The sequence below is a fragment of the Urtica dioica genome, chromosome 2, assembly GCF_054948205.1.
Source record: "Urtica dioica subsp. dioica isolate 48M chromosome 2, U.dioica_male_clone48M_v1_H2, whole genome shotgun sequence".
NCBI classification, from domain to species: domain Eukaryota; kingdom Viridiplantae; phylum Streptophyta; class Magnoliopsida; order Rosales; family Urticaceae; genus Urtica; species Urtica dioica.
In genome coordinates this window covers 18,358,522-18,382,588 of record NC_142757.1, presented here as the reverse complement: position 1 = coordinate 18,382,588, position 24,067 = coordinate 18,358,522, and the positions used below count along the sequence as shown (strand labels likewise).

Genomic DNA, 24,067 nt, shown 5'->3' with positions numbered 1-24,067 from the left:
CTCGCTCCTCAAATCGATCTCACTCCTCGAGCCCAGTTCGCTCCTCAAGTCGAGCTCACTCCTTGAGTCGAGCTCAAGTTCGCTCTTCGAGTCGAGCTCGCTCCTCAAGTCGAGCTCGCTCCTCGAGCCCAGTTCGCTCCTCAAGTCGAGCTCGCTCCTTGAGTCGAGCTCAAGTTCGCTCTTCGAGTCGAGCTCGCTCCTCAAATCGAGCTCACTCCTCGATCCCAGTTCGCTCCTCAAGTCGAGCTCAAGTTCGCTCTTCGAGTCGAGCTCGCTCCTCAAGTCGAGCTCACTCCTCGAGCACAGTTCGCTCCTCAAGTCGAACTCGCTCCTTGAGTCCAATTCGCTCCTCGAGCTCAAGTTCGCTCCTCGAGTCGAGCTCGCTCCTCAAGTCGAGCTAGCTCCTCGAGCTCAAGTTCGCTCCTCGAGTCGAGCTCGCTCCTCAAGTCGAGCTCGCTCCTCGAGCACAGTTCGCTCCTCAAGTCGAGCTCGCTCCTTGAGTCGTGCTCAAGTTCGCTCCTCGAGTCGAGCTCGCTCCTCAAATCGAGCTCACTCCTCGAGCCCAGTTCGCTCATCAACTCGAGCTCGCTCCTTGAGTCGAGCTCAAGTTCGCTCTTCGAGTCGAGCTCGCTCCTCAAGTCGAGCTCGCTCCTCGAGCCCAGTTCGCTCCTCAAGTCGAGCTCGCTCCTTGAGTCGAGCTCAAGTTCGCTCCTCGAGTCAAGCTCGCTCCTCGAGCCAAGTTCGCTCCTCAAGTCGAGCTCGCTCCTTTATTCGAGTTCAAGTTCTCTCCTCGAGTCGAGCTCGCTCCTCAAATCGAGCTCACTCCTCGAGCCCAGTTCGCTCCCCAAGTCGAGCTCAAGTTCGCTCTTCGAGTCGAGCTCGCTCCTCAAGTCGAGCTCGCTCCTCGAGCCCAGTTCGCTCCTCAAGTCGAGCTCGCTCCTTGAGTCGAGCTCAAGTTCGCTCTTCGAGTCGAGCTCGCTCCTCAAATCGAGCTCACTCCTCGAGCCCAGTTCGCTCCTCAAGTCGAGCTCGCTCCTTGAGTCGAGCTCAAGTTCGCTCTTCGAGTCGAGCTCCCTCCTCAAGTCGAGCTCGCTCCTCGAGCACAGTTCGCTCCTCAAGTCGAGCTCTCTCCTTGAGTCCAATTCGCTCCTCGAGCTCAAGTTCGCTCCTCAAGTCGAGCTCGCTCCTCGAGTCGAGCTCGCTCCTCGAGCCAAGTTCGCTCCTCAAGTTGAGCTCGCTCCTTGAGTCGAGCTCAAGTTCGCTCCTCGAGTCGAGCTCAAGTTCGCTCCTCGAGTCGAGCTCGCTCCATAAATCGAGCTCACTCCTCGTGCCCAGTTCGCTCCTTAAGTCGAGCTCGCTCCTTGAGTCGAGCTCAAGTTCGCTCTTCGAGTCAAGCTCGCTCCTCGAGCCCAGCTCGCTCCTCGAGCACAGTTCGCTCCTCAAGTAAGCTCGCTCCTTGAGTCCAATTCGCTCCTCGAGCTCAAGTTCGCTCCTCAAGTCGAGCTCGCTCCTCGAACCAAGTTCGCTCCTCAAGTCGTGCTCGCTCCTTGAGTCGAGTTCAAGTTCGCTCCTCGAGTCGAGCTCGCTCCTCAAATCTAGCTCACTCCTCGAGCCCAGTTCGCTCCTCAAGTCGAGCTCGCTCCTTGAGTCGAGCTCAAGTTCGCTCTTCGAGTCGAGCTCGCTCCTCGAGCCCAGTTCGCTCCTCAAGTCGAGCTTGCTCCTTGAGTCGAGCTCAAGTTCGCTCTTCGAGTCGAGCTCAAGTTCGCTCTTCGAGTCGAGCTCGCTCCTCAAATCGAGCTCAGTCCTCGAGCCCAGTTCGCTCCTCAAGTCGAGCTCGCTCCTTGAGTTGAGCTCAAGTTCGCTCTTCGAGTCGAGCTCGCTCCTCGAGCACAGTTCGCTCCTCAAGTCGAGCTCTCTCCTTGAGTCCAATTCGCTCCTCGAGCTCAAGTTCGCTCCTCTTGTCGAGCTCGCTCCTCAAGTTGAGCTAGCTCCTCGAGCTCAAGTTCGCTCCTCGAGTCGAGCTCGTTCCTCAAGTCGAGCTCGCTCCTCGAGCCCAGTTCGCTCCTCAAGTCGAGCTCGCTCCTTGAGTCCAATTCGCCCCTCGAGCCCAGTTCGCTCCTCAAGTCGAGCTCGCTCCTTGAGTCGAGCTCGCTCCTCTAGTCGAGCCCACTCCTTATGTCCAGTTCGCTCCTCGAGTCGAGCTCGCTCCTCGAGACGAGCTCCGAGTCCGTCAAGCCGACTGGTACTCCCCACACCGAATCTACGCCTCCTCGAGTCGAGCTCCGAGTCTACGAGTCGACTGATACTCCTCGTGCCGACTCTTCAAAAAAAAAAAAAACCTTAAGCCCCCCCACTCATAGGGCTCCCGATGGCCCATCAGACTTACGGGTCCGAGAAAAGACGTCGGCTTAACCCGACGCACCCCCGTTCGCTCACTCCAGGGTGAGCGGGCCCAAAAGACGTCGGCCTAACCCGACGCACCCGCGTTCGCTCACTCCAGGGTGAGCGGGCCCAAAAGACGTCAGCATAACCCGACGCACAAGGCCTAAGTCCCCCACGGGGATACAGACTTAGGAAGCTCGGACCCCAACGGCCCTTCGTGCATACGTGTTCGAGTAAAACGTCGGCCTTCCCGGCGTGCCGTAAGACGCGTAAAGTCGTAGGTGTAAGACGTCTTCCGAGACGCATGTAAGTCGCGTAAAGGCGCTGCCTCAAACCCGAAAAAGGCCAAATTTGAGCCAAACTAAGGTTCGCTAGCCTCAGGGCACGAACACCAAAAGATGCCGGCCTAACCCGGCGTGATATGGTTTGAGTAAAAGACGTCAGCCTAACCCGGCGCATGTGGTTTGAGTAAAAGACGCCGGTCTAACCCGGCGCAACCGCGTTCGCTCACCCTAGGGTGAGCGAGCCCAAAAGACGTCGGCCTAACCCGACGCACCCGTGTTCGCTCACTCCAGGGTGAGCGAGCCCAAAAGACGTCGGCCTAACCCGACGCACCCGCGTTCGCTTACTCCAGGGTGAGCGAGCCCAAAAGACATCGGCCTAACCCGACGCACCCGCGTTCGCTCACTCCAGGGTGAGCGGGCCCAAAAAAGACGCCGGCCCAACCCGGCTCACCTACGTTCCGACGCTCAAGGGCGCGAACAATAAAAAGACGCCGGCCTAACCCGGCGCACCTACGTTCCGACGTTCAAGGGTGCGAACACCCAAAAAGACGCCGGCCTAACCCGGCGCACCTCTGTTCCGACGCTCAATGGCGCGAACACCAAAAAAGACACCAGCCTAATCCGGCGCACCTATGTTTCGACGTTCAATGGCGCAAACACTAAAAAGACGCCGGCCTAACCCGGCGCACCTACGTTCCGACGCTCAAGGGCGCGAACACTAAAAAGACGTCGGCCTAACCCGGCGCACCTACGTTTCGACGCTCAAGGGCGCGAACACCAAAAAAGACGCCGGCCTAACCCGGCGCACCTATGTTCCGACGCTCAATGACGCGAACACTAAAAAGACGCCGGCCTAACCCGGCGCACCTACGTTCGGATGCTTCAGGGCGCGAACACTAAAAAGACGTCGGCCTAAACCCGACGCAAAGCGCGTTCGCTTGCTTCAGGGCACGAACCCAAAGACGCCGGCCTAACCCAGCGAGCTCGGTCGCTCAAACAGCGCGAGCTCGAAGACGCCGGCCTAACCCGGCGAGCTCGGTCGCTCAAACAGCACGAGCTCAAAGACGCCGGCCTAACCCGGCGAGCTCGGTCGCTCAGCAGCGCGAGCTCAAAGACGTCGGTCTTACCCGGCGAGCTCGGTCGCTCAAGCAGCGCGAGCTCGAATACGCCGGCCTAACCCGGCGAGCTCGGTCGCTTAAAAGCACGGGCTCCAAAAGACGCCGGCCCAACCCGGCGTGACTTACACGTCCAGTCGCCAATAGCACGGATGCAAAGCCCCCGGGGACTACCCGGTACGACCTCTTCGATCGCCGAAAGGCACGAAGCGAAGTCACTGGGCCACGATAGCCCACAAAGAAGGCACATGCGAGTAAAAATTGCTCGGAAAATGAGATAGCATTCAACATGAAAGCAACGAAAATATCTCATAAATAAAAAGAGCTACGGCTCTGATAAACACGTGCTGAACAAAAAGTGCGTGAAAAATAAATAAAATCCTACAAATATGAAGAGAAAGCAAAGCGCTAAACATGCGCGCTGTAAAAGAAAGCACCCTCGTCCAACAGAGGGAACAAGGTGTCGAAGAAGTCAAAAGTGACCCCCCGGGCCTCGTTCTCGGCCGCGATCGCGTCTCGACATTCCACCGCTCCGGCACAATGGGCTTCCTCGGTCCCTATGTCGTAGTCATCCTGCAAGTCGGACGCTCTCCGCTCCGCTTCAGCAAGCTGGGACGAGAGTCGAGCGTTTTCCTCCGCCAGAGAGTCGCGCTCGCGCTCCGCCCTAACACACGCCGCTTCGCTCGAGGTAAGCTGGCGGTGCGACGTCTCCAAGGCATCGGATCGAGCGTCCAGTTGCCTCCGAAGGTCGGTAACCTCAGTGCGAAAAATCTCCGCTGATCGGGTCGCCACCTCGCAAGCTCGCCGTTCTTCGGTGAGCTCGCCCGCCATCTTGGCCACTGACAGTTGGGCTCCGTCGCGCTGGCCTTGTGCGATCTGGAGTTCCACCTTGGCCTCTCGAAGCTGGTCTCGAAGCGTCTCGGTCTCCGCCCCCGGGTGCGAACCTCGCTCGACCTGAACCAACCTAGCCTTCGTCCAGGCGAGCTCCTCCTGAGATGCCCCTAAGCGCCGGATGAAGTCGTGCAAAATCCTGTCGCTTTGCACGGCCCTCACATACGCCTGCGACGACAAAGAAGCAAGGGTTAAAACTAAAACCCACGCTTATAACAAAACAAACAGAAGTAATGACCCTCTGAGCGTCGGTAACACCCGCCTGGAAGAAAGCGATGTCGCCCTTAGACACCACGCCCTTCCACCAGGATAATGGGGATCCCTCAAGGTGGCGGAAACAATCCCCTCGAGCCTCTATCGCCTCCAGCTCCACCGCCGAGTTCGCCCTCTTGGGTTCGGAACGCTCGTCGGGAGGTGCCGATGTCGAAGCCCTCTTTAAAGAAGCCCAAGACTCCGGTTCGACTAGACCGGCGGTCTCGACGCGCTCTCCCTTCGCCTTGCGGTCAGCGACCCTAGAGCGAATCTCCGCCATCGACTCGGGGTCCCGAGAAGCGAGAGCCAACCTCCTAGCTCGCCTCTTCGCAGCTACGCAAGGCAAAGTAACGAAAGTCAAGTTCTGCCGAACAGAAAATTTTTACAAAACCGTAAAAGTTACCTCGAGAAGCAGGAGCGGCTGGCTGAACCACGGGACTCGGAGGCCTGCTCGCCCGGAGCGCCTCCTCGGTGCCCGGAGCAAAGGGCGGGAACCACCCAGTGAGCGCCATCAACTCGGGGGAACGGAACCGCTCGCCAGCCTTGCGGGCTTCCGACATCCCCGATATTTCTCTCACAAAGGGGAGCTCCGCTGCCCCCTCGTCCGATGGAAATTCGGCCAGACGACCGAAGCGAAAGGGCGCCTCGCCAAAAGCGTCCGAGGTGACCCACACCCACGCCCGGCGGCTAGGCGGGTCACAATCTTCGACCAGCCTCACATTGCCCCGAGCACGGGCCATATGAAATCCCGGCTGCCCCGGCGCCGGGAAGACAGCGACCAGGTTACAGAAGTCGTCCACGGTCATGGCACGCTGCGTCGGGCAGTGCCACTCCATGAAACATGTAGCCAACAGGCGATGGAATGTCGGGCTCATCTGACATGCATGGACCCCGAGTCGGGTCAGGATCTGCTGGACGATCGTGGGAAACGGGAGACGCAACCCGCAGACAAGACTCCCGATCGTCACGGCCGCATACCCGTCCCTGGGGCGAGAGGGCCTGTCCTCGGGAGCGGGTCTAAGCAATCCCACCAAGGGAGGGATGTTATACGTCTCCCGAAGCGTGCTGAAGACTCGGGAAGTGAGCGTGCTCGCAGCATCGATTCCCTTGCAGTCAAAGCCGACGGGGGCGACAGAGTCGCCTACTCCGTACATACGAGTCCTCTCCAGCGATCGGGCATAAGTGTAGCCCGAAGCCTCCGCGGACTCGAGGGCCGGCCATGCCGTCGCCAGCACCTTGCCATTATGTTTCTCCTTCCCCCTCGCGGGAGGAGCCTCCGAGTCCTCTTCAAGGCCCTCCGAGCCCGACCCTTGGGGATCGTCGGAGTAAATCTCGTCCAAGAAAGATTCGGACGAAACTATCGCAAGCTCGACACCCGAGGCGTCCAAGTTAGACGCCCGGGGGAGCTCGGCGCTCACCGCCGCTTCACCCCGCTGCTTGAGCAGGGGGGCGTCAAAGGACGCCTCGCGGGAGACCAGGTTGATCACAAACCTTGACGAACGCGGTTCTTGGACCCTTCGTCCTCCCCTTCGGGGCCGCACCTAGCAGGTGGGCCGCTCCCGGGCCCCGCCAGCTCGGCGATCGCCGCGACGTCGGTCTCCAACTCCGCGAGCCATTTGTCGGCCGCACCAGAGTCTTCCTCGACAAAGATGGGAATCCCGTCGAGTTCCTCAAAGGGACCCTTGCCCCCCCCCCCAAAATTTGGGAGAGGGCAGGTAGGGTCAACCTCGGGATCATCAACATGGGAAACAATCTCACTCCCCATTAAGGAAAAGGAAAGAAAGTCAACTGCCTGGGGGAAATTTCAAATTCAAAGGAATTTTCCGATTACCCGCAGGCCGCCAGTGTGAGCGGAGAGAGCGGGGACTCTCCTATTTATAGAGAGGAGGAGCAAACCCTGCTCCTTCCCCCTGCGCGCGCAACACAAGGCCCGGCCCGCGGGCCGGCCTCGCGCGCGCGCCAGTCCCCCAGCGCCAGGCCGCACGCGGGTCTTCCTGCCCGACCGGCCCGGTCCGGCCCCCAGGGGTCCGGCCACAAAAGGTATGCGTGCGGACGATCACATGTGATCGAAGGTGAAATTACCTCAACGCCCTTTTCTTTTCTAAAGTTCACCACTTACGTCCCGTAAGCCATAAACTTGGGGGGCTAATGTTACCGGTCGTTTTTGGGACACCGGAAATTCAAAAACGATTCAAGGCCGGCCGGAAGCCCAACGGGCCCCGGCCCGAGCGCCCCGACGCACCCACGGCCCGGCACGGCCGGCGCGCGCGCACCTGCGCCCCCGGCCCTGAGGCCCCCGGCCCAATGGGCCTCAGCGCGCCCTATCGCGCCTGGCTCGCGCGCACCCTGCGCCCCGGCCTCCCGGCCCGCGCGCGCACTCCTGCGCCCCGACCTCCCGGCCCGCGCACACACTCCCGCGCACCCCGGCCTCCCGACCTGCGCGCACCTCGGCGCCCCGGCCGAGCGCCCCTGCTGCCTCAGCCGGGTGTCCCTGCCGCCTCGGCCACCTCGGTCGAGCGCCTTCGCCAGCTCGGCCGCTCCGGCCGAGCGTCTTCGCCAGCTCGGCCACCTCGGCCGAGTGTCTTCGTCAGCTCGGCCACCTCGGCCGAGCGTCCTTTCCACCTCGGCCGAGCGTCCTTGCCACCTCGGCCGAGCGTTCTTGCCATCTCGGCCGGACACGCCCGCTGCCAGGCACGCCGCGCCTGGCACGCCCCGCGCCCATCCAGGCGACATGTCCCGCGCGCCCTGCGCCCTCTTGGGCGTAAGGCCTCGCGCGCCTCGCTCCCGGCCACCCGGTGGGCCTCAAGGGGCCGGCCCAAGGCCTCCCCTCAAATACTATAAATACCCCCCCCCCTAGGGGAGAAAAAGAAAGACAATTCATACATTTTCGAGAACAATACTTATCTTCTCTGAAGAATTCTCTCATGCTCTTGTGACATTCCAAGAGCGCGTACTCCTCTTCCCTCGGCTCAGAAACAAGGACCCCCCTCCACTCCTCTTCTGCGACCCGAGCTTCTGCAGTACGCACTGCTCTCCAGCTTCTTGGCCCTTCAGCTAGAACTCCGAGCTACGAGCACGCGACCCCTCTAAAGTCTTCACCAGAAGCTACGAGCCGGGTCCTACTCTAAAGACTTGGGTTCCCAAAGCCTCTGAGCCCAAGATAGCCCCCATACACAAATTGAACTACGTTCTGACCTGATCCCGACTATAGGGTACGTAGGCAGCCAACCTTTGGCACGGTCACACCCCCTAAAACACACCTCAGGGTCTGGAGGGTGCAGCTCGGTCTACGAGCTCCCATTTTTGGCCCGGGCGCGATCACTTGGTCCGGCCTTGGATCGAACCACCCGAGGTATTTAATCGTTGTTCATTTTCGTTCGACAACACAATCCTTGGTTAAATCTCACTTTTACGCTGTTACTAGTTTTAAATTTTTGGTGTGGTCCGAGCTCCACTATTTTTTTTTTGCTCTGGGACCGAGCTTGATTGAGATAATGTTTCGATTCGAATTTATTTTCTCTAAAGCGTCGAGACGTTTGGCCTCCATCAATGGATTTGGAAGCTTCTTGGGCACATTCCATCCTAGATATTAGTTTAAAACTATATATAGTACTCAGATCGAATTCATTTTTTGCTTTCATAATTCATGTGTGCATTTTTTACCTTTTAGACTTCTCGGGCGATTTTAGGGAGATTTTGCTTCTTCGTCGATTTTCTCGCCAAAAAATACTTTTGGGTAAGTTTCTTCTAAGTCTTTGTGCATTGATATAGTTATGCATACTTCATACGCTTCTGCTCATTAAGAAATTTTATTTTTAACTTAGTTACGTTTTATTTTGCTATGTCGTAACTTGGTTCTTTTAATTGGTGAGTTGTCCATAGGGAAATTAATTCTTCAATTTCCTTTAGGTAATTCTATCACATGAATTCCATAATTTTATATTTAACGAGTTTTCATACCCGCGCGTTGCCACAAGTTGTAATTTCATTACATTATAAATGATAACAAATGATATCATAGAGTTAGAGTGAAAAAATAAATTCAAGCAGTTCAGAAAAAATAAAAAATTCAAGCAATTCATAAAAAATAAAATTTAATTTTTCTGCAATGTAAAATAACGTATAAATGATACCACCCTCGTATGTTCTTTATATTTATATGTATCTGATGTTTAGATGTATATAGAATATTGAATAATAGATATAGTTGTACAGTCGTTTTGGTTTATATGTAAATTTTAGCTAATGATTAATTATCTCTTCGGTTATACTTTTATTAATTCGATTGATCTTAAACTCAACAAAATCATAGCATATCATACATATAAAGAAAACAAATTGACGGGCTATATATTTTTAAGACCTCTTTTCATGTATATTTTTTCTTGTTTTCTATTAAATTTATTTTATTTTATTCCTTTGTTTATGTAAAATATATAGATATATTCTTCTAATGAAGTTTATTTATATAAATAACACGTGGTTTCTGTTTATATATATTGAAATTAAGAATAAACTCATTGTTGTCGGTCCGACCCCAATCGTGGCAAATCAAAGGCAAAACATCGATCAAACTTGCCCCAGCCATTGATCGGTCCATGGGCCGGCTCGGCCAAGGGCCGGCCCAATAGCCTCGGCCCAAGACCGAGCTCGACCTCGGCCTCACGAGCTCGACCTCGGCCTCACGAGCTCGACCTCGGCCTCACGAGCTCGACCTCGGCCCCACGAGTTCGACCTCGGCCTCACGAGCTCGACCTCGGCCCCACGAGCTCGACCTCGGCCCCACGAGCTCGACCTCGGCCTCGCGAGCTCGACATCGGCCTCACAGCCTCACGAGTTCGACCTCGGCCTCACAAGCCTATCCTCGGCCCTATGCTATCCTCGGCCAAGGGCCGAACCTATGTTATCCTCGGCCGAGGGGCCAACCAATGACGCCACCCTATGCTAATCTCTGCCGAGCCCATGTTATCCTCGGCCAAGGGGCCCGCCAGTGACGCCACCCTATGCTATCCTCTGCCGAGCCTATGCTATCCCCGGCCAAGGGCCGAGCCCATGTTATCCTCGGCCAAGGGGCCCACCAACGGCCCCTTGGTCGCCTATAAATACAGGCGCCTCTCACCTTCTCCAGGTAATCCCTGCTTGAGGACTCAAACGCTGCCGAACTCACCTCTCGCTCGTTTCTCTCAAGTATCGGCCCCTAAACACTTAAACCTTCTACTCTTCACCTCAATCCCACTAATGTTGAGCGTCGGAGAGGTAAACAGAGGCACCCCCTCTGTTTTCCCTTCTTAGCTCACGGTTCTCTCATCCTTTCCAGGTACCCCGGCGAGCTCAGACACCATCGACAGCCAAGGGAAGATCTGGGCAACCAGTTCCGACACGCTCGAGCCCAGGCGAGGCCACTTGGTCCGGCCTTGGGTCTAACCGCCTGTGGCTCCTAAATCGTTGTCCGAAAAACGGCAACAACATTTTGGCGCTAGAAGGAGGGGACCACCGACCTTAGCGCGCTCTCCCTTCCATTCCACACTCTCACTACTCTTACGACTCTCGAGAGATGAGCCACATTCCGGCGACCTCCGCCGGCACTCGAGCGACAAGCTCGAGATACGGTCTCCGGAGCCTCGCTCACCGTCTTGAAGGGCAACCTCGTGATAACGAGAGCCAGCCCCAAGACCCGACGAACGACCCCGAGGCCACGCTCCGAGAGGACACGGCTCGGCGGCTCGCATGAGCTTCTAGACCGTCCCGGCGTCGACGGCTCGCTCATTGCCGATCTCCTCAGCTACGATGTCGAGGATCGATCCGCCCGTAACGACTCCGACCCCGACTATGTGGAGGAGTCAAGGACCGACGAGGCGACTCCTAGCCTCGCCCACTCGCGGTCCGAGAGGCCCAGTGGTGCTTTGGCCGGTCCGTCGCGTCCGGCGCGACGACAGGCACGGTCACATTCCCAGGGACTCGCCCCTTCGGTTTCAAGAGGCTGCCGGACACGGCCCCTCACCGAGGAGAGAGCGACTCTGGGCAATGATGGGGTCGATAGCCGAAGCGCTCGCCGCGCGGCCCGACCAAGGGCGAACTCGCCCCACCACGCGCCGAGCGTGGACCTTAGAGAGCGCTTGACGGCGCAGAGAAACTCCCGAGGGGAGGATCTCCGCCAAAGGCTCAACTCTCGGATGGACGCGCTCCCCGCCGTAACTCTCGGCCAACCTCAGGCCAATATCGTGGACCAAGCGTCCAACGAGCGCCAGCCGGCAACTCCCGTGGCCCCGACGGTCAGCCCTGCTAACGGGCTTGACATGGTCACGATGATTCAGAGCCTCCAAAACCAAATCATCGAGATGAGGGAGTCGGGGAGGCAGAGGCCGTATGGAGGGATTGAGGAATCGTACTCTCCCTTCGTCGCGCAAATCCTCGCGCAACCTTGCGTGGGGAACTTCAAATTGCCGTCCATCCCTCCCTATGATGGGCGGACTGACCCGAACTTCCACATCCAACACTACGAGACGTGGATGACGATGCAAGGGCAGCCGGACGCGACCCTATGCCAAGCCTTCAGCCTAACCCTCACGGGGTCGGGCTTTGAGTGGTTCCGGAGCTTGAGACCCGGGAGCATCCCGTCCTTCCGGGCTTTGCAAGAGGCTTTCCTTGCCCGCTTTGCCACGCTCGTGGCACAAAAGAAGTCGAAGACCCACCTCATCTCCATTCGGCAAGGGAGAGACGAGACGTTAAGTTAATACCTCGCTCGCTTCACCGAGGAGTCTCACAAAGTCGAGTGGTTCGACGACAAGGACGCCATCACGGCGATCACCGAGGGAGTTCGCACGAGTGACTTCCTCAAATCCATTGTTGGGAAAGTCCCGCGGAGCATGGCGGAGCTGATGACGAGAGCCCACACGTATATGGGAATCGAGGACTATCTCGATTGCTGAGATGGCCGGAAGTCGGGGGGGCAAGGTAGTCGATGCCGCGACGACCAAGATGGAGATCTTCCCGACCCTCGAAAGAGGAGGAACAAGGGAGGCCAGGCCCCTAACGGCCGCTCCCTCCCCGGGCCGAGACCGTCACACGTCGATAGCTTCCGAAAGTTCTCGACGTTCACCCCCTTGAACACCCCACCGGAGCGGATCCTAGCTCTGCACCGCGACAAGCTAGGGAGCCCTACTCCTCTCACAAAGGATCCTGCAAAGAGGGATCGAAACAAGTTCTGCGAATACCACCAAGATCACGGGCATCTGACATCCGAATGCTATCAACTCAAGCGTCAGATCGAGGCCCTGATTCAAGACGGGAAACTGAAAGAGTACGTCCTTAGAACGATCGGGACGGCCGCGGCGCACGGTGAGCGTCCGCGGCAGGAAAGGAAGGGTCCGGCAACGGTGACCGTCACGGACCAAGCAGCAATCGAAGAACCGGAGAGCTCACAACTGCACATCGTGGGCTCAATCATGGGCGGCCCGGAGTTTGGGGACTCGTCCACGCAAAGGAAGAAGTACGCGCGTGAAGTTTCCCAAGGGAAAATAGCGCACTACATCAACCATACGTACGAGGCTCCTCCTCCGGCCCCGTTCGAGTCCATGTTCTTCACTGGCCAAGAGGCGGCGCGAGTCCTCCACCCACACAACGACGCGATAGTCGTCTCGGCCCCGGTCGCCAACAACCTCGTCCGTAGAATCCTAATCGACAATGGGAGCTCCGCCGACATAATCTTCAAGGCGGCGCTGGACAGGATGAAGCTATCTGGGATGAGACCGACCCCGATCTCGACTCCACTCTTCGACTTCTCCGGGGAGAGGGTCATGACGGAGGGAACCATCGACCTCCCGGTGACCTTCGGGACACCGGGGGGGCTCGAGGTCACCCACATCGTATCGTTCTTGGTCGTGGACCAACCCTCCGCCTACAACATCATAATCGGCCGCCCGACCCTCAATCGATTGAAGGCCATTACATCCACTTACCACCTGATGATGAAGTTCCCGACTGACAAGGGGATAGCCATGATGTTGGGAGACCAATCGATGGCAAGGATGTGCTACATCCAAGGCGTGGACGGGAAAGAAAAGGGGAAGATGGTGAGCACCGTCTTCCAGCTCGGGGACAAGTTCCCGTGCGAAATAGAGGAAGGAGGAATCTTCGGAGAACTGGACCAAAGGGACGATGTCGAGCGTCGAAAGGTGGAGACACCGGACGATCTTGTTCCCGTCATTTTGGACGACGCCAAACCCGACCAGGTAGTCAGGGTAGGCGCCCGGCTCCCGTCCAAAGTCCGAAACCAGCTCGCCACCTTCCTCCGCGAGCACAAGAACGTCTTCGCGTGGACACATGCCGACATGCCGGGGATCGACCCCGAGATAATGGTTCACCGTCTCAACGACGACAAGAGAGTAGCCGAACGCGTTCAACTGCGACGGACGTTCAGCGGGGAGAGATACCAGGCCATCGGTGTAGAGGTCGACAAACTTCTCGCCGCCGACTTCATCAAGGAGGCGAAACACCCCAAGTGGGTGTCCAACGTGGTGATGGTCAAGAAGCCAAACGAGAAATGGCGGATCTGTATCGACTATAAAGATCTCAACAAGGCCTGCCCGAAAGATAGCTTCCCCCTCCCGAGGATCGAGCAGCTTGTGGACGCTACGGCGGGCCACGAGTTGTTGAGCTTCATGGACGCCTACTCAGGCTACAACCAGATCCGCATGCACGAGCCGGACCAGATCAAGACCACCTTTGTTACGAACCGCGGACTCTACTGTTACAAGGTCATGCCCTTTGGCCTCAAAAACGCGGAAGCGACGTATCAAAGGCTGGTAAACCGAATGTTCGCCAATCAAATTGGCAAAACCATGGAAGTCTACGTGGACGATATGCTCGTCAAAAGCCTCAAGACCCACGACCACGTTCGAGATCTGAGAGAGATGTTTGCGATCCTGCGACGCTACAAGATTAAGCTCAACCCCAACAAGTGCGCTTTTGGGGTCGAGTCCGGAAAATTCTTGGGCTACATGGTTAGCCGCCGCGGGATCGAGGCTAACCCTGAGAAAATTAGGGCGATCTTAGAAATGAGGTCGCCGCAGAAAGTGAAAGAAGTTCAGAGTCTGACAGGAAGGATCGCCGCCCTAACAAGATTCGTGTCCAAGGCCACCGACAAGTGCCAACCATTTTTCAGGGCACTGAAGAAGACCGATGGGTTCGTGTGGACGGGGAAGTGCGAGGAAGCATTCCGCGAAATGAAAGCCTACTTCGCCTCCCCCCCCCCCCCCCCCCGTTCCTTGCAAAGCCAAAGAATGGCGAAACCTTGTACATCTACCTCGCGGTTTCCGACAGGGCCGTGAGCGCGGTTCTCATACGCGAAGAAGACAAGGTGCAATGGCCGGTCTACTATGTTAGCAAGGCGCTCCTCGACGCCGAGACCCGATACCCAGATATCGAGAGATTATCCCTCGCCCTTGTCATGAGCGCGAGAAAGCTCTGACCCTACTTCCAAGCGCACCCCATTGTGGTCCGCACGGGACATCCCATCGAGAAGGCCCTTCAAAAAGGGACCTCCTCTCGAATGGCGATATGGTCCCAAGAGTTGGGCGAGTACGGGGTCGAGTTCCAACCGAGAACCGCCATCAAGGGCCAGGCCCTCGCCGACTTCATCGCCGAATTCACAAGCGCGCCCCCGACCGACGAGGGCGACGAGAATAGTAAGAGCATGAAAGACAAGGAGGACAACCACGGCGAGTCGTCAAAGAAGAGGACCAACAGCCCGATAGGGCCGGTCTGGGACTTACACGCAGATGGCGCGTCAAACGCCCGGGGGGCTGGCGCCGGCGTTGTGCTCACAAATCCCGATAGGGAAAAGCTGAGATATGCCATGCGGTTCGAGTTCAAGACTTCCAACAACGAGGCGGAGTACGAGGCTCTGATTGTTGGCGTGGAGCTGGCAAACAAGCTAGGCGTCCGGAACCTGCGCATCCACTGCGACTCGCAGTTGATCGTGAACCAGGTTAAGGGCGACTACGCCGCTAGAGAGTCGAACATGATCGCATACTTGTCCAAGGCCCAAAAGAACTTAGAGGCCATGTCATGGTTCGAGATCGTCCAAGTTCCTCGAGAGGCGAACATCGACGCTGACGCCCTGGCTCGCCTCGCGTCCGGGATAGACGATGAGGGCGAAGGCAGCGTCCCGATCGAGGTGTTGACCCGACCCTACGTCTCGAGAGGTGACGTAGGGGTAGTTGACGAGACTCCGCCTCCCTCATGGATGACACCGCTCGTGGAACTCCTTAAGCGAGGAGTCGTCCCCGAAGACAAAGAAGAGGCCAAGAAGCTGAGAAGCTTGGCGCCGAAGTACACGATGAGGGAGGACAACTTGTTCAAGAGAGGCTACTCTATGCCCCTCATCCGCTGCCTGACCGAGGTCGAGGCGAAGAAAGCGCTCCGCGAGGTGCACGAAGGGGTGTGCGGGAACCACGCCGCCGGGCAATCTTTGCCATTAAAGCTACTGAGACTCAGATATTTTTGGCCAACCTTGAAAAAGGACTCCCACGAGTGGGCCAAGAAATGCGACAAATGCCAAAGGTTCGCTCACATCCCGCGCCAAGCGCCTGCCCCGCTATGCCCGATCATCGTGCCGTGACCCTTCGCAAAGTGGGGAATCGATCTCATCGGCGAGCTACCTATGGCTCCGAGGCAATACAAGCATGCGATCGTGACAATCGGCTATTTCACGAAGTGGGTAGAGGCCGAACCGCTGGCAAAGATCACCGATACAAACACAACGAACTTCATCTGGAAGAACATTGTCTGCCGCTTCGGGATCCCCGCGTCGATTGTGACCGATAACGGAAAGCAATTCGGCAACGCGCGCCTCCGAGAAGTATGCGAGCAGTTGGGCATTAGCAAGACTTTCTCTTCCCCCCGCCATCCTCAAGCCAACGGTCAGGTAGAGGCGGTCAACAAAACGATCAAGGAGAATCTGAAAAAGAAGCTGGATGAGAAAAAGGGGGCTTGGGCCGACGAGCTCCCCATGGTCCTATGGGCGTACCGAACCACCGCGCGAAACTCCTTTCGCTATCGCGTTCGGCGTCGAGGCCGTGGTACCCGTCGAGACCAAGCTGCCGACCCTACGCATCGAGGAATACGAAGAAGCCGCCAACAACAACGCGATCAGGCTCGAGCTGGACCTCATAGATGAGAGGAGGGCGGACGCACTCACCCGCCTTGCTGCGCAAAAGAGGAAGGTCGAAAAATACTACAACTCCAAGGTCAAGCTGCGGCAGTTCGCCGACGGAAGCCTCGTCCTCAGGAGGGTGTTCCAAAACACCAAAGTGTAAGGGGCGGGAGTCTTGGGCCCCACTTGGGAAGGTCCGTACCGCGTGCGCCGAGCCATCCACAACGGCACATACGAGCTCGAGAACCTGGAAGGACTCGTATTCACGCACCCTGGGAACGCGGAACACCTTCGGCGGTACTACCAATAGACGCCCGTTCCCGCTTACTCTACGTTTTGTTATGTCATTTCATTTTCAATTTTTGAAATGACATTTTTAAATCTCAAGTATGGCCAAACGGCCTGGGAATGTAATTTTTTAACTGTTTCAACATTGTAATCGAATTACATTTCGCTTCGAAACCTTTACCTTGTTTTGTAACAATTTCTCGTCTTCTCTGCGAGTACCCGAGAAACTCGGGGGGCTAACGGATTGTTGGGACTTTGACTTCGCCTAGTCGAGCTCGTCACTTCGCCTAGTCGAGCTCGTCACTTCGCCTAGTCGAGCTCGCCACTTCGCCTAGTCGAGCTCGCCACTTCGCCTAGTCGAGCTCGTCACTTCGCCTAGTCGAGTTCGTCACTTCGCCTAGTCGAGCTCGTCACTTCGCCTAGTCGAGCTCGTCACTTCGAGCTGGTCACTTCGTCTAGTCGGACTCGTCACTTTGCCTAGTCGAACTCGTCACGTCATCTAGTCGAGCTCGTCACCTCGTCTAGTCGGGCTCGCACAATGACACGTTTTACGCACCGAAAGGTAGCTAAAGATTAACAAGTCGGGTCCGCGCACCGGACCGTCGATCTCGGCAGTCAAAACCCAAAATGTGACGCGCGTACCGACAAGCACCACGCTCACTGGGAACTGCAAGCTCGTCCCGATACGCACGCCGATAGGTAGCGTACTCGCCGGAAGACGAGCGCGACGGCCACCCAGCTCGCACACGCCGACGGGCGACGAGTCACGAATGGATGGCCGAAGGTCGCACCCGCCGGGCAAATCGGGTCTAGCCAGCGTCCGCGGGAAGCTTCACCGCCAAGTGCGGCAGTAAGCCGTGCAAACCGGTTACGCTAGGTAAGGCAAGCCGGGCTCGTGAGACACGCACCAATCACAACGCGCGAATCGATTACGCTAAGCATAGCAAATCGAGAAAATAAGACGCATAACAAACGAAAAAGCTTTAACTAAGGCAAACAATGTTGTACGAGCAACCCAAAAAGAAAAGTATGAGAACACGGCAAACTTCTAACGGAAGAAAGACATAACAAAATTCCGGAAGAAAACATGACGCAAGCACTAAACAAGTGCGCGGAAAACCGAAGAAAACTCGGCTACTCCGAGCCGAAGTCGATCTGCTCTTCATCTTCCCCGGGGCAGGGGGCGCCAAACCCGCCGATGGCTTCTCCGTCGAGTTGACGGTTCGTCGACTGGGCGGCTTCCGCGGGGGCTTGGGGGCGCAGGTCGTCCTCAGGCGGCTCGTCGTCCAGAGGAGGAAACATGACGTCGAAGAAGGAAAACGTGGTCCCACGAGACACGTTCTCCTTCACGGTCGCATCTCGGACCCGTTTGGCTGCCTCATAACGGGCCCTGTCACGACCCGCGAGCTCTAGCTCGCACGCGAGCCGCGACGTACTTACATCTCTTTCCTCCAGAATACTTAAATAAACATAGCATTTGTATATAGTAAGCGGAAATAAATTAAATAGCTATAAGACATATATCATAAGTAATAGAATTTTCGGGGAAATTTTTCGTTTTTATTTCACATACAAGTCTTATAGCGACTATATACATAACAAAACACACTCGTTTGTTTCGGACATATCTTACATATAACTTATATACAAACATGGACGCAAAACAAGTAACTAGAATACAAGTTTACTAGTTACATAATAAAACACCATTTTTCCCCGTTTAAAACAAAACTCTCATTGCCACGGGTCGAGCGACGCAAGCCTGGACTAGATCTCCTCCTTCTACCCGAGTAAAGCCTTTCCTTTGCCTACATTACCAAGGGTCATAAACTGTGAGTCGAAAGACTCAGCAAGTGGGAGTCTATCTAGTAATAAAAGCGACTAGATGACATGTGACGTGCACATAACACATAAATTATGCATGAAAGACATATGATTCCTATCATATGATATGCAAGCACGTGCGTACTTACTACATGTGAACTTGTCATCCTGATCTTCAGGTCATCCAACCACCCAGTGCAACAACTCTCAGAATGACAAGTAGCCAACCCTCAGACCCGAGCAATTTAATCATGAGGGTGACTCCAAGTTTTAAACTTCGTCTAGGATCCTCTAATGGTACCATCTCCAATCATAGGGGCGCTCAGGAGCTCCCTGAAAGCTCAGACGTGCCCGGCACGCCGGCTAGTTACCAATTACAACACTGCGCCCGTCAGGTATCCCTGACAAAAACACAAGTCTTCAGACTTGCTGGTACCATCGACATCTGTTCTTTTTAAATGTTTGGTACCCGATGGAATCAGAGTACAGCCCTAAACTACAACGGGAAGAGCATCGTTTCGAGTAGAACTCGATTAAATATTGTTTAATATGCTCGTCATATTATTTTGAAAGAGAAATCAAGGTGTGACCCTTGTAGTCCCTAGAACAGATATCTCAGCTGGAATCTGAGAAACATCTGTCCCTGCTTTTCCCGTAAACCCGTCTATCAGGTGAATCTAAAATTAGTAAGTCAAAGGAAGATTAACTAATCAAATAAGAAACGGCTTGGGTTGTTAGCGGGTTACGCTTGAACTTAACGGGACAAACCCGAAGCTACATTTTCAATAATATTAGCCGAAGCCTTAATCTTGATTAGTTTGTCAAATTCATGGGTTTTCAACTACTCTTGCTTACTAACACAGTAAAATGCACATAAACATGTGATTCCCTTGGTAAGTACTTGACTTAATTCCCACTTACATGGACTCCTGATTCGCTAGCTCCTTCCCCCTCTAACGCCTAATCGTTACGGCGATAGCTGAAAATATCTGAGGAATAAAATGGAGCGTTGAACACCATTAGTTCTGCACTCGCAGAAATACTAGTCTACAAATTCTCATCCCAGAGAAACTGAACAAGGCGCACGGAACTCATATCCGTCACACGCAAAACATACATTCTCACTTAAGAGAATCAGAGAAAACAAGAACACGATTCCCACATGAAACAGTGATCAAGAGAGAGAACAAGTCCTACAAGTAGCGACTAAACATGAAACTCAAGATTATCTATGCTAAGGAAGCATTTACTAACCCAAATCCCTTAGGCCGAGCCCAAAACTAGAACCGAAACTCAACTTTAAGAACCCAAGAGGGAGAAAAACTTGTTCCTTTCCACAACGATCCACAAGAACCAAAATCACTACTCTTAGACTTGTAAAGAAAGTCTTACCTCTAAGATCGTAGAAATTAGAATAACCCGTCGGTTAGACTATAAGCGTAGTTAGTAAAACAACCCGTTTAGAAACTATAGATATAGGTTTTGAAAATAATACTAATCTTAATTATGGAAGTATGTTATAATAAGTAAAATAATTAATTAAAAATAATTAAAATACTTAGTTTAAATAATAATCAAGAAATAATAATTAGTAAGGTTGTACAAACCTTTATTTTCAAAACCACTTCCTTAATTATTTTTTTCAAAACTTAATACTTGTAATAAGAAACATAAAATATGGTTTAGCTTATTTATAAGCTGTAACAGAAATAGTGTAAGCTTAATCATAAGCTTATAGGTTATAAAATTATTTTTGAAAAACATTACAATACGGAAATGTTTCGGATTCAATCACACGTTCGGTACTCGTAACTCACGGAAACCGACACTCTCGGTTTATCTCAAACCCACGAACCATAGCTCACCCGAAGCACCCGATTTGAATCCGAAACAACTCACTAACTCACGTGATTAGTATCATAAACGTACATAACTATTTTACAAATAATATTACATATTATAGTTAGCTTTTAGTAGAAACGACTCGGTTAACAATTAGAGTCGGGAGCCGGTACATTCACGACTCGTCGTCGCCGCCGTCGCTGCTCAAACGCATCGTCGCCGACGCGGAATCGAAAGGATGCCGAGTCGCTGTCGTCACTGCGTAACTCACTCTGCCTCGACACGCTGAGGTTTCGCAGCCCGTGTCCGCACCGTCGCTGCGCGCTGTCGCAGCCTCAAGACATCTCACCGAGCCGTTGACGTATCGCTCGAACTGAACAGCCCCTCTTTGCCTTGTCGCTGAACCCGAACAGCCCTCGCTGCTCGCCCGCGACTCGCCGGAACCGTCCTTGCTGCATCCTCGTACCTGCGGTACGAGCTTGGAGAGACACGCAGCAGCAACAAGAGAGCACGGTTAGATTAAAAATTGAACCGAGAATACCCAAGTTTCTCGATTCGAAATCAATTCCCGAACAAGGCATTCGGAAATCAAACACTCACCCGATCCTAACCCGTCCCACGCTCAGCAACAACAACAAAAACCAAAGACAAGCAACACGTTCAACCAAGTAAATTTTCTAAAAAGAACCTATGTTATTCACATCCTAGCGAGTCTCCGACTCGTCTAAAAACACCACAAATTCAAATCCGATCCTACGCATATCAGTACCACACCACAGACAAAACAAAAATCCACTCAACATACTTCAAAGCCAAGCACATACTCTGAAATCCGAAACCCCCAAAATCAGCCCAAAAGTGAACCAAAACACAACTTACGTGAAAACTGAAATTGAACAAGTAAAACTCCAATTTTCAACACTTAATATCAGAGTCCTAATCAACAATTAACTGATTCAAGCATCACACATGAAAACCCCCAATTTTCCCTTCCAAATTTTCGGCCAAAATATCCATAAAAATCTGAAAATCCTAACTCAAATAATTTCAGCTCACTACAAGCACAAACCGAGCCCAAACACAAGCAACCCACGAAATCAACCAAATGAACTCAAAAACCCCTAATTGGAAAACCTAGGAATCGGACTAGAAACAAAGAAAACGAGTTGGATTTCCTACCTTGATGTAGAAGACGAACCCACAACTCTCGGCTTCTCCTACTCCACGAAATCCCGCTCAATTTAAACCACTCCGGCGTCTCCCGGTCGTTGTTTCTCTCTCTCTCGGGTTTGCTCTCAAAATCGCTCACCTCTGTGTCTCTCTTTTTTTTTTCTTCCGTGCGTTTTTTTTTTTTTTTCTCTTCTTGCTTTGGTTTGTTCCAACGTGAAAGTGAAAAGATAAGGGTAATAGAAGAGTCTAGAATACTATATGTGTGGCTGAGAAATTAATGGGATAAGGACCAAAAATAATCCTACTAACTTCCTCATTCTCAAATTTCCTTTCAAATAAACCACCTTTTGTTTGCAAATCGGTCCTTTTACTCTCAAAATAACCATCTCGTCCATAATTATATGGAAACATTTTAGAAAATAAACCGAGATAATTTCTCGTTGATTCTAATTTATTTTGAATATATTTAAGGTGTTTCGGAAATTATTTTCACTCTCGAGACTCTTCTTAGTACTCGAGGACTCACCGAAAATATTATTCGGGAAATTAAAATCATTCGAGTCCAACTCGAAATTCTCAACTCATTCCGAAATCTTTAATTGACCTTAAATATTTATTTTCTAAATCTAGGACCATTTCACGCTCTAATGAAATTATAATTTGCAACAATACTCGATTCAAGGAAAAACTCGTTCATTGATTCCAACGTTCACAAGACGAGTTACACAAAAAGCCTTACTTTACAGGCCGCCTCCAGCGCGAGGTCCCAGTCATCCTCCAAGTCTGTCTTGGACTGCACAGCGTCGTCTTTCTCCTCGGTAAGGATCTGCACCTCCGCCCGCAAAGTATCCCTCTCCCTCTCGGCCTTGACCCGGGAGATCTCACTCACTGACAGCCGAGCGTGGACGATGTTCAGCTCCTCGTCCCGGCTCGAGAGCGCCGCCTGGAGCTTCTTCGTCTCCCCTAAGAAGGTGTCGCCCGCCTGCTCCGCCTTCTCCCGAGAGGCCTGCCCGGCCGTGCGAAGCAATTTCTCGGTCGCCGACTCCTCGCGAGCTCGCTTCAGCTCCTCCTCGAGTGCTTGAAATTCTCGAGCGGTGCGGGCTCCCGCTAGAGCGTCAGCATGGGCGGCCGCCGTGCTCTCCTTGTCCTTCTCCATAATCTGCATGCGCCGCAGCAGGTCCCGGAGAATGCGACCGCTTCGCTCTTGACGTGCGAGCATCTGCAGAGACAAGTGATATACGTATAATCGAAATAAGCATAATGGTTACGCATGAGATAAGCAGGCGTATCGTACCTTTCGGGCATCGCCGATCCCGTTTTGGAAATGCTCCAGATCTCTTGCCGTCAGCAAACCTTTGAAGTCCCGCAGAGAGGTCCCAAGAATCCCTCGGGAGCACTGATCCCTCAGCTCCGCCGCCTCTGCCAGGAGCATCGAATCCATGCTATCCGGCACCGTCGATGTGTGGGCGCGCTTGTAGCCTGAGGGTGGCCCGAAGGAAGTCGACGACGACGATCGCTTGTTAGAAGAGACCGCCTCGTTCCCCGCCCGCGGTGGCGACCCTCGGTGGTGAACCTCAGCTCGGGGGCAAGCCGCGGTCGTAGCTTCAGCGATAGGTGCCACTTTCGGCACGTGTGTGCGCGGCCGATGTCGTCTGGGCATGGTATCTGAAAGAGAGAGAGACGGCAGTAAGTTAGAACACACACGATAAGCGTAATTCAACGAAAAGCGCGATAACGCGAGAGCATGTGAACGGCTAGTACCCCCCGCGTCGGGGGGAAGGGCGGACGAACCCCCCCGCCTCTGATACAGGGTCCTCAGTAACCTCCACGCCGAGACCAAGACACGGAGGGATGCTGTCACAGGGCACGAACCACCCGGTCCTCGCCATCAGGTCCGAGGACTCGAACAGTGACCCCTGCCGCCTCGAATCCGGGATCGCTTTGATCACGGATACAAGTTCGGAATCTTCTACGTCCCTGACGGAGGGAAAGTCGACCGCGGGCCCAAACGTCAAGGGCGCGGACCCGAAGGCCGACTCGGAAACCCACACCCAAGGGTACCAATGCTTCGAGGTAACCTTGGTAACGATGGAGATGCGTTTCCGAGGACACGCGCAGTAGAAGCCCGGTTTCCCCGGGACCCCGCGAACGACCACGAGATCCTGGATATCGTCTGCGGTGACTGCCCGTTTCTTTGCTCGGTAGAGCATCATATGGCACGCGACGACCGCCCGGTAGAAGGACGGAGACATCTGCGACGCGTGCACCCCCAACCGAATCAATAGCTCTTGGATCACCGGTTGAAAGGGTAACCGTAGCCCCCCGTGAAGACTCGCCTCGTGAATGGCCGCGTATCCCTTCGCAGGGCGAGTCGGGCGATCGTCGGGCAACGGCCTCAGGATCGACACCGAATCCGGGATGCCGTAACGCTTCCTCAAACTCGTGAAACTGACGATCGAGAGCGAGCTCGGGACATCAACGCCCGAGCAGTCCAGGTCACCACAGATTGCAGACCCCTCACGGCGGCCGCCCGAGCCAGCCGGCCCTGTCTCCCCCTTGTCCGGCCCGGCAGCGGGCCCACCGTCGGCGCCCGGCCTGGCCAGAGAGTCCCCTCGCGCGCCCAGGTCACCCGGGCTCCTTGGGCTCTCGCCCGGCCCATTGGCGCTTGCGCCTGGCCCGGCGGCATGGCCCGACTCGCCAGGTGGGACGCCGCCGACCCCTAGGGCTAGGGCAACCAGCGCCTCGGCCGCCGCCCCCTGGCCAGCGCTGTCCGGCCGGCGCTCCTCGTCTCTGGCGCCGACATTGCCGCCAACGACGCCGCCCGCCTCCGATCGACCTCCACCGGTGCATCCCTCCTCGAGGGA

General features: G+C 54.7%; 1 protein-coding gene and 1 long non-coding RNA gene across 2 annotated transcripts; both read right to left on the bottom strand.

Moving 5' to 3' along the window:
* Nucleotides 1–4,077: 4,077 nt before the first annotated feature.
* On the bottom strand, nucleotides 4,078–19,134 carry LOC149404137 (uncharacterized). Its single transcript, XM_089605005.1, has 2 exons — nucleotides 19,113–19,134; nucleotides 4,078–4,840 (listed from the first exon to the last, which is right to left on the bottom strand). Exon 2 carries the CDS (start codon nucleotides 4,610–4,612, stop codon nucleotides 4,190–4,192), a length of 423 nt encoding a protein of 140 aa, XP_089461131.1. The 5' UTR covers nucleotides 4,613–4,840; nucleotides 19,113–19,134; the 3' UTR covers nucleotides 4,078–4,189.
* A 935-nt stretch (nucleotides 19,135–20,069) lies between these two features.
* LOC149404136 (uncharacterized) lies at nucleotides 20,070–21,542 on the bottom strand. The gene is made up of 2 exons (XR_016294412.1): nucleotides 21,213–21,542; nucleotides 20,070–20,511 (listed from the first exon to the last, which is right to left on the bottom strand). It is a non-coding gene; the product is annotated as an uncharacterized LOC149404136 (long non-coding RNA).
* Nucleotides 21,543–24,067: the final 2,525 nt, after the last annotated feature.

Coding starts and splice junctions, on each gene's coding strand:
- LOC149404137 (XM_089605005.1), bottom strand. CDS start 4,612: ATGGCGGGCGAGCTCACCGAAGAACGGCGAGCTTGCGAGGTGGCGACC.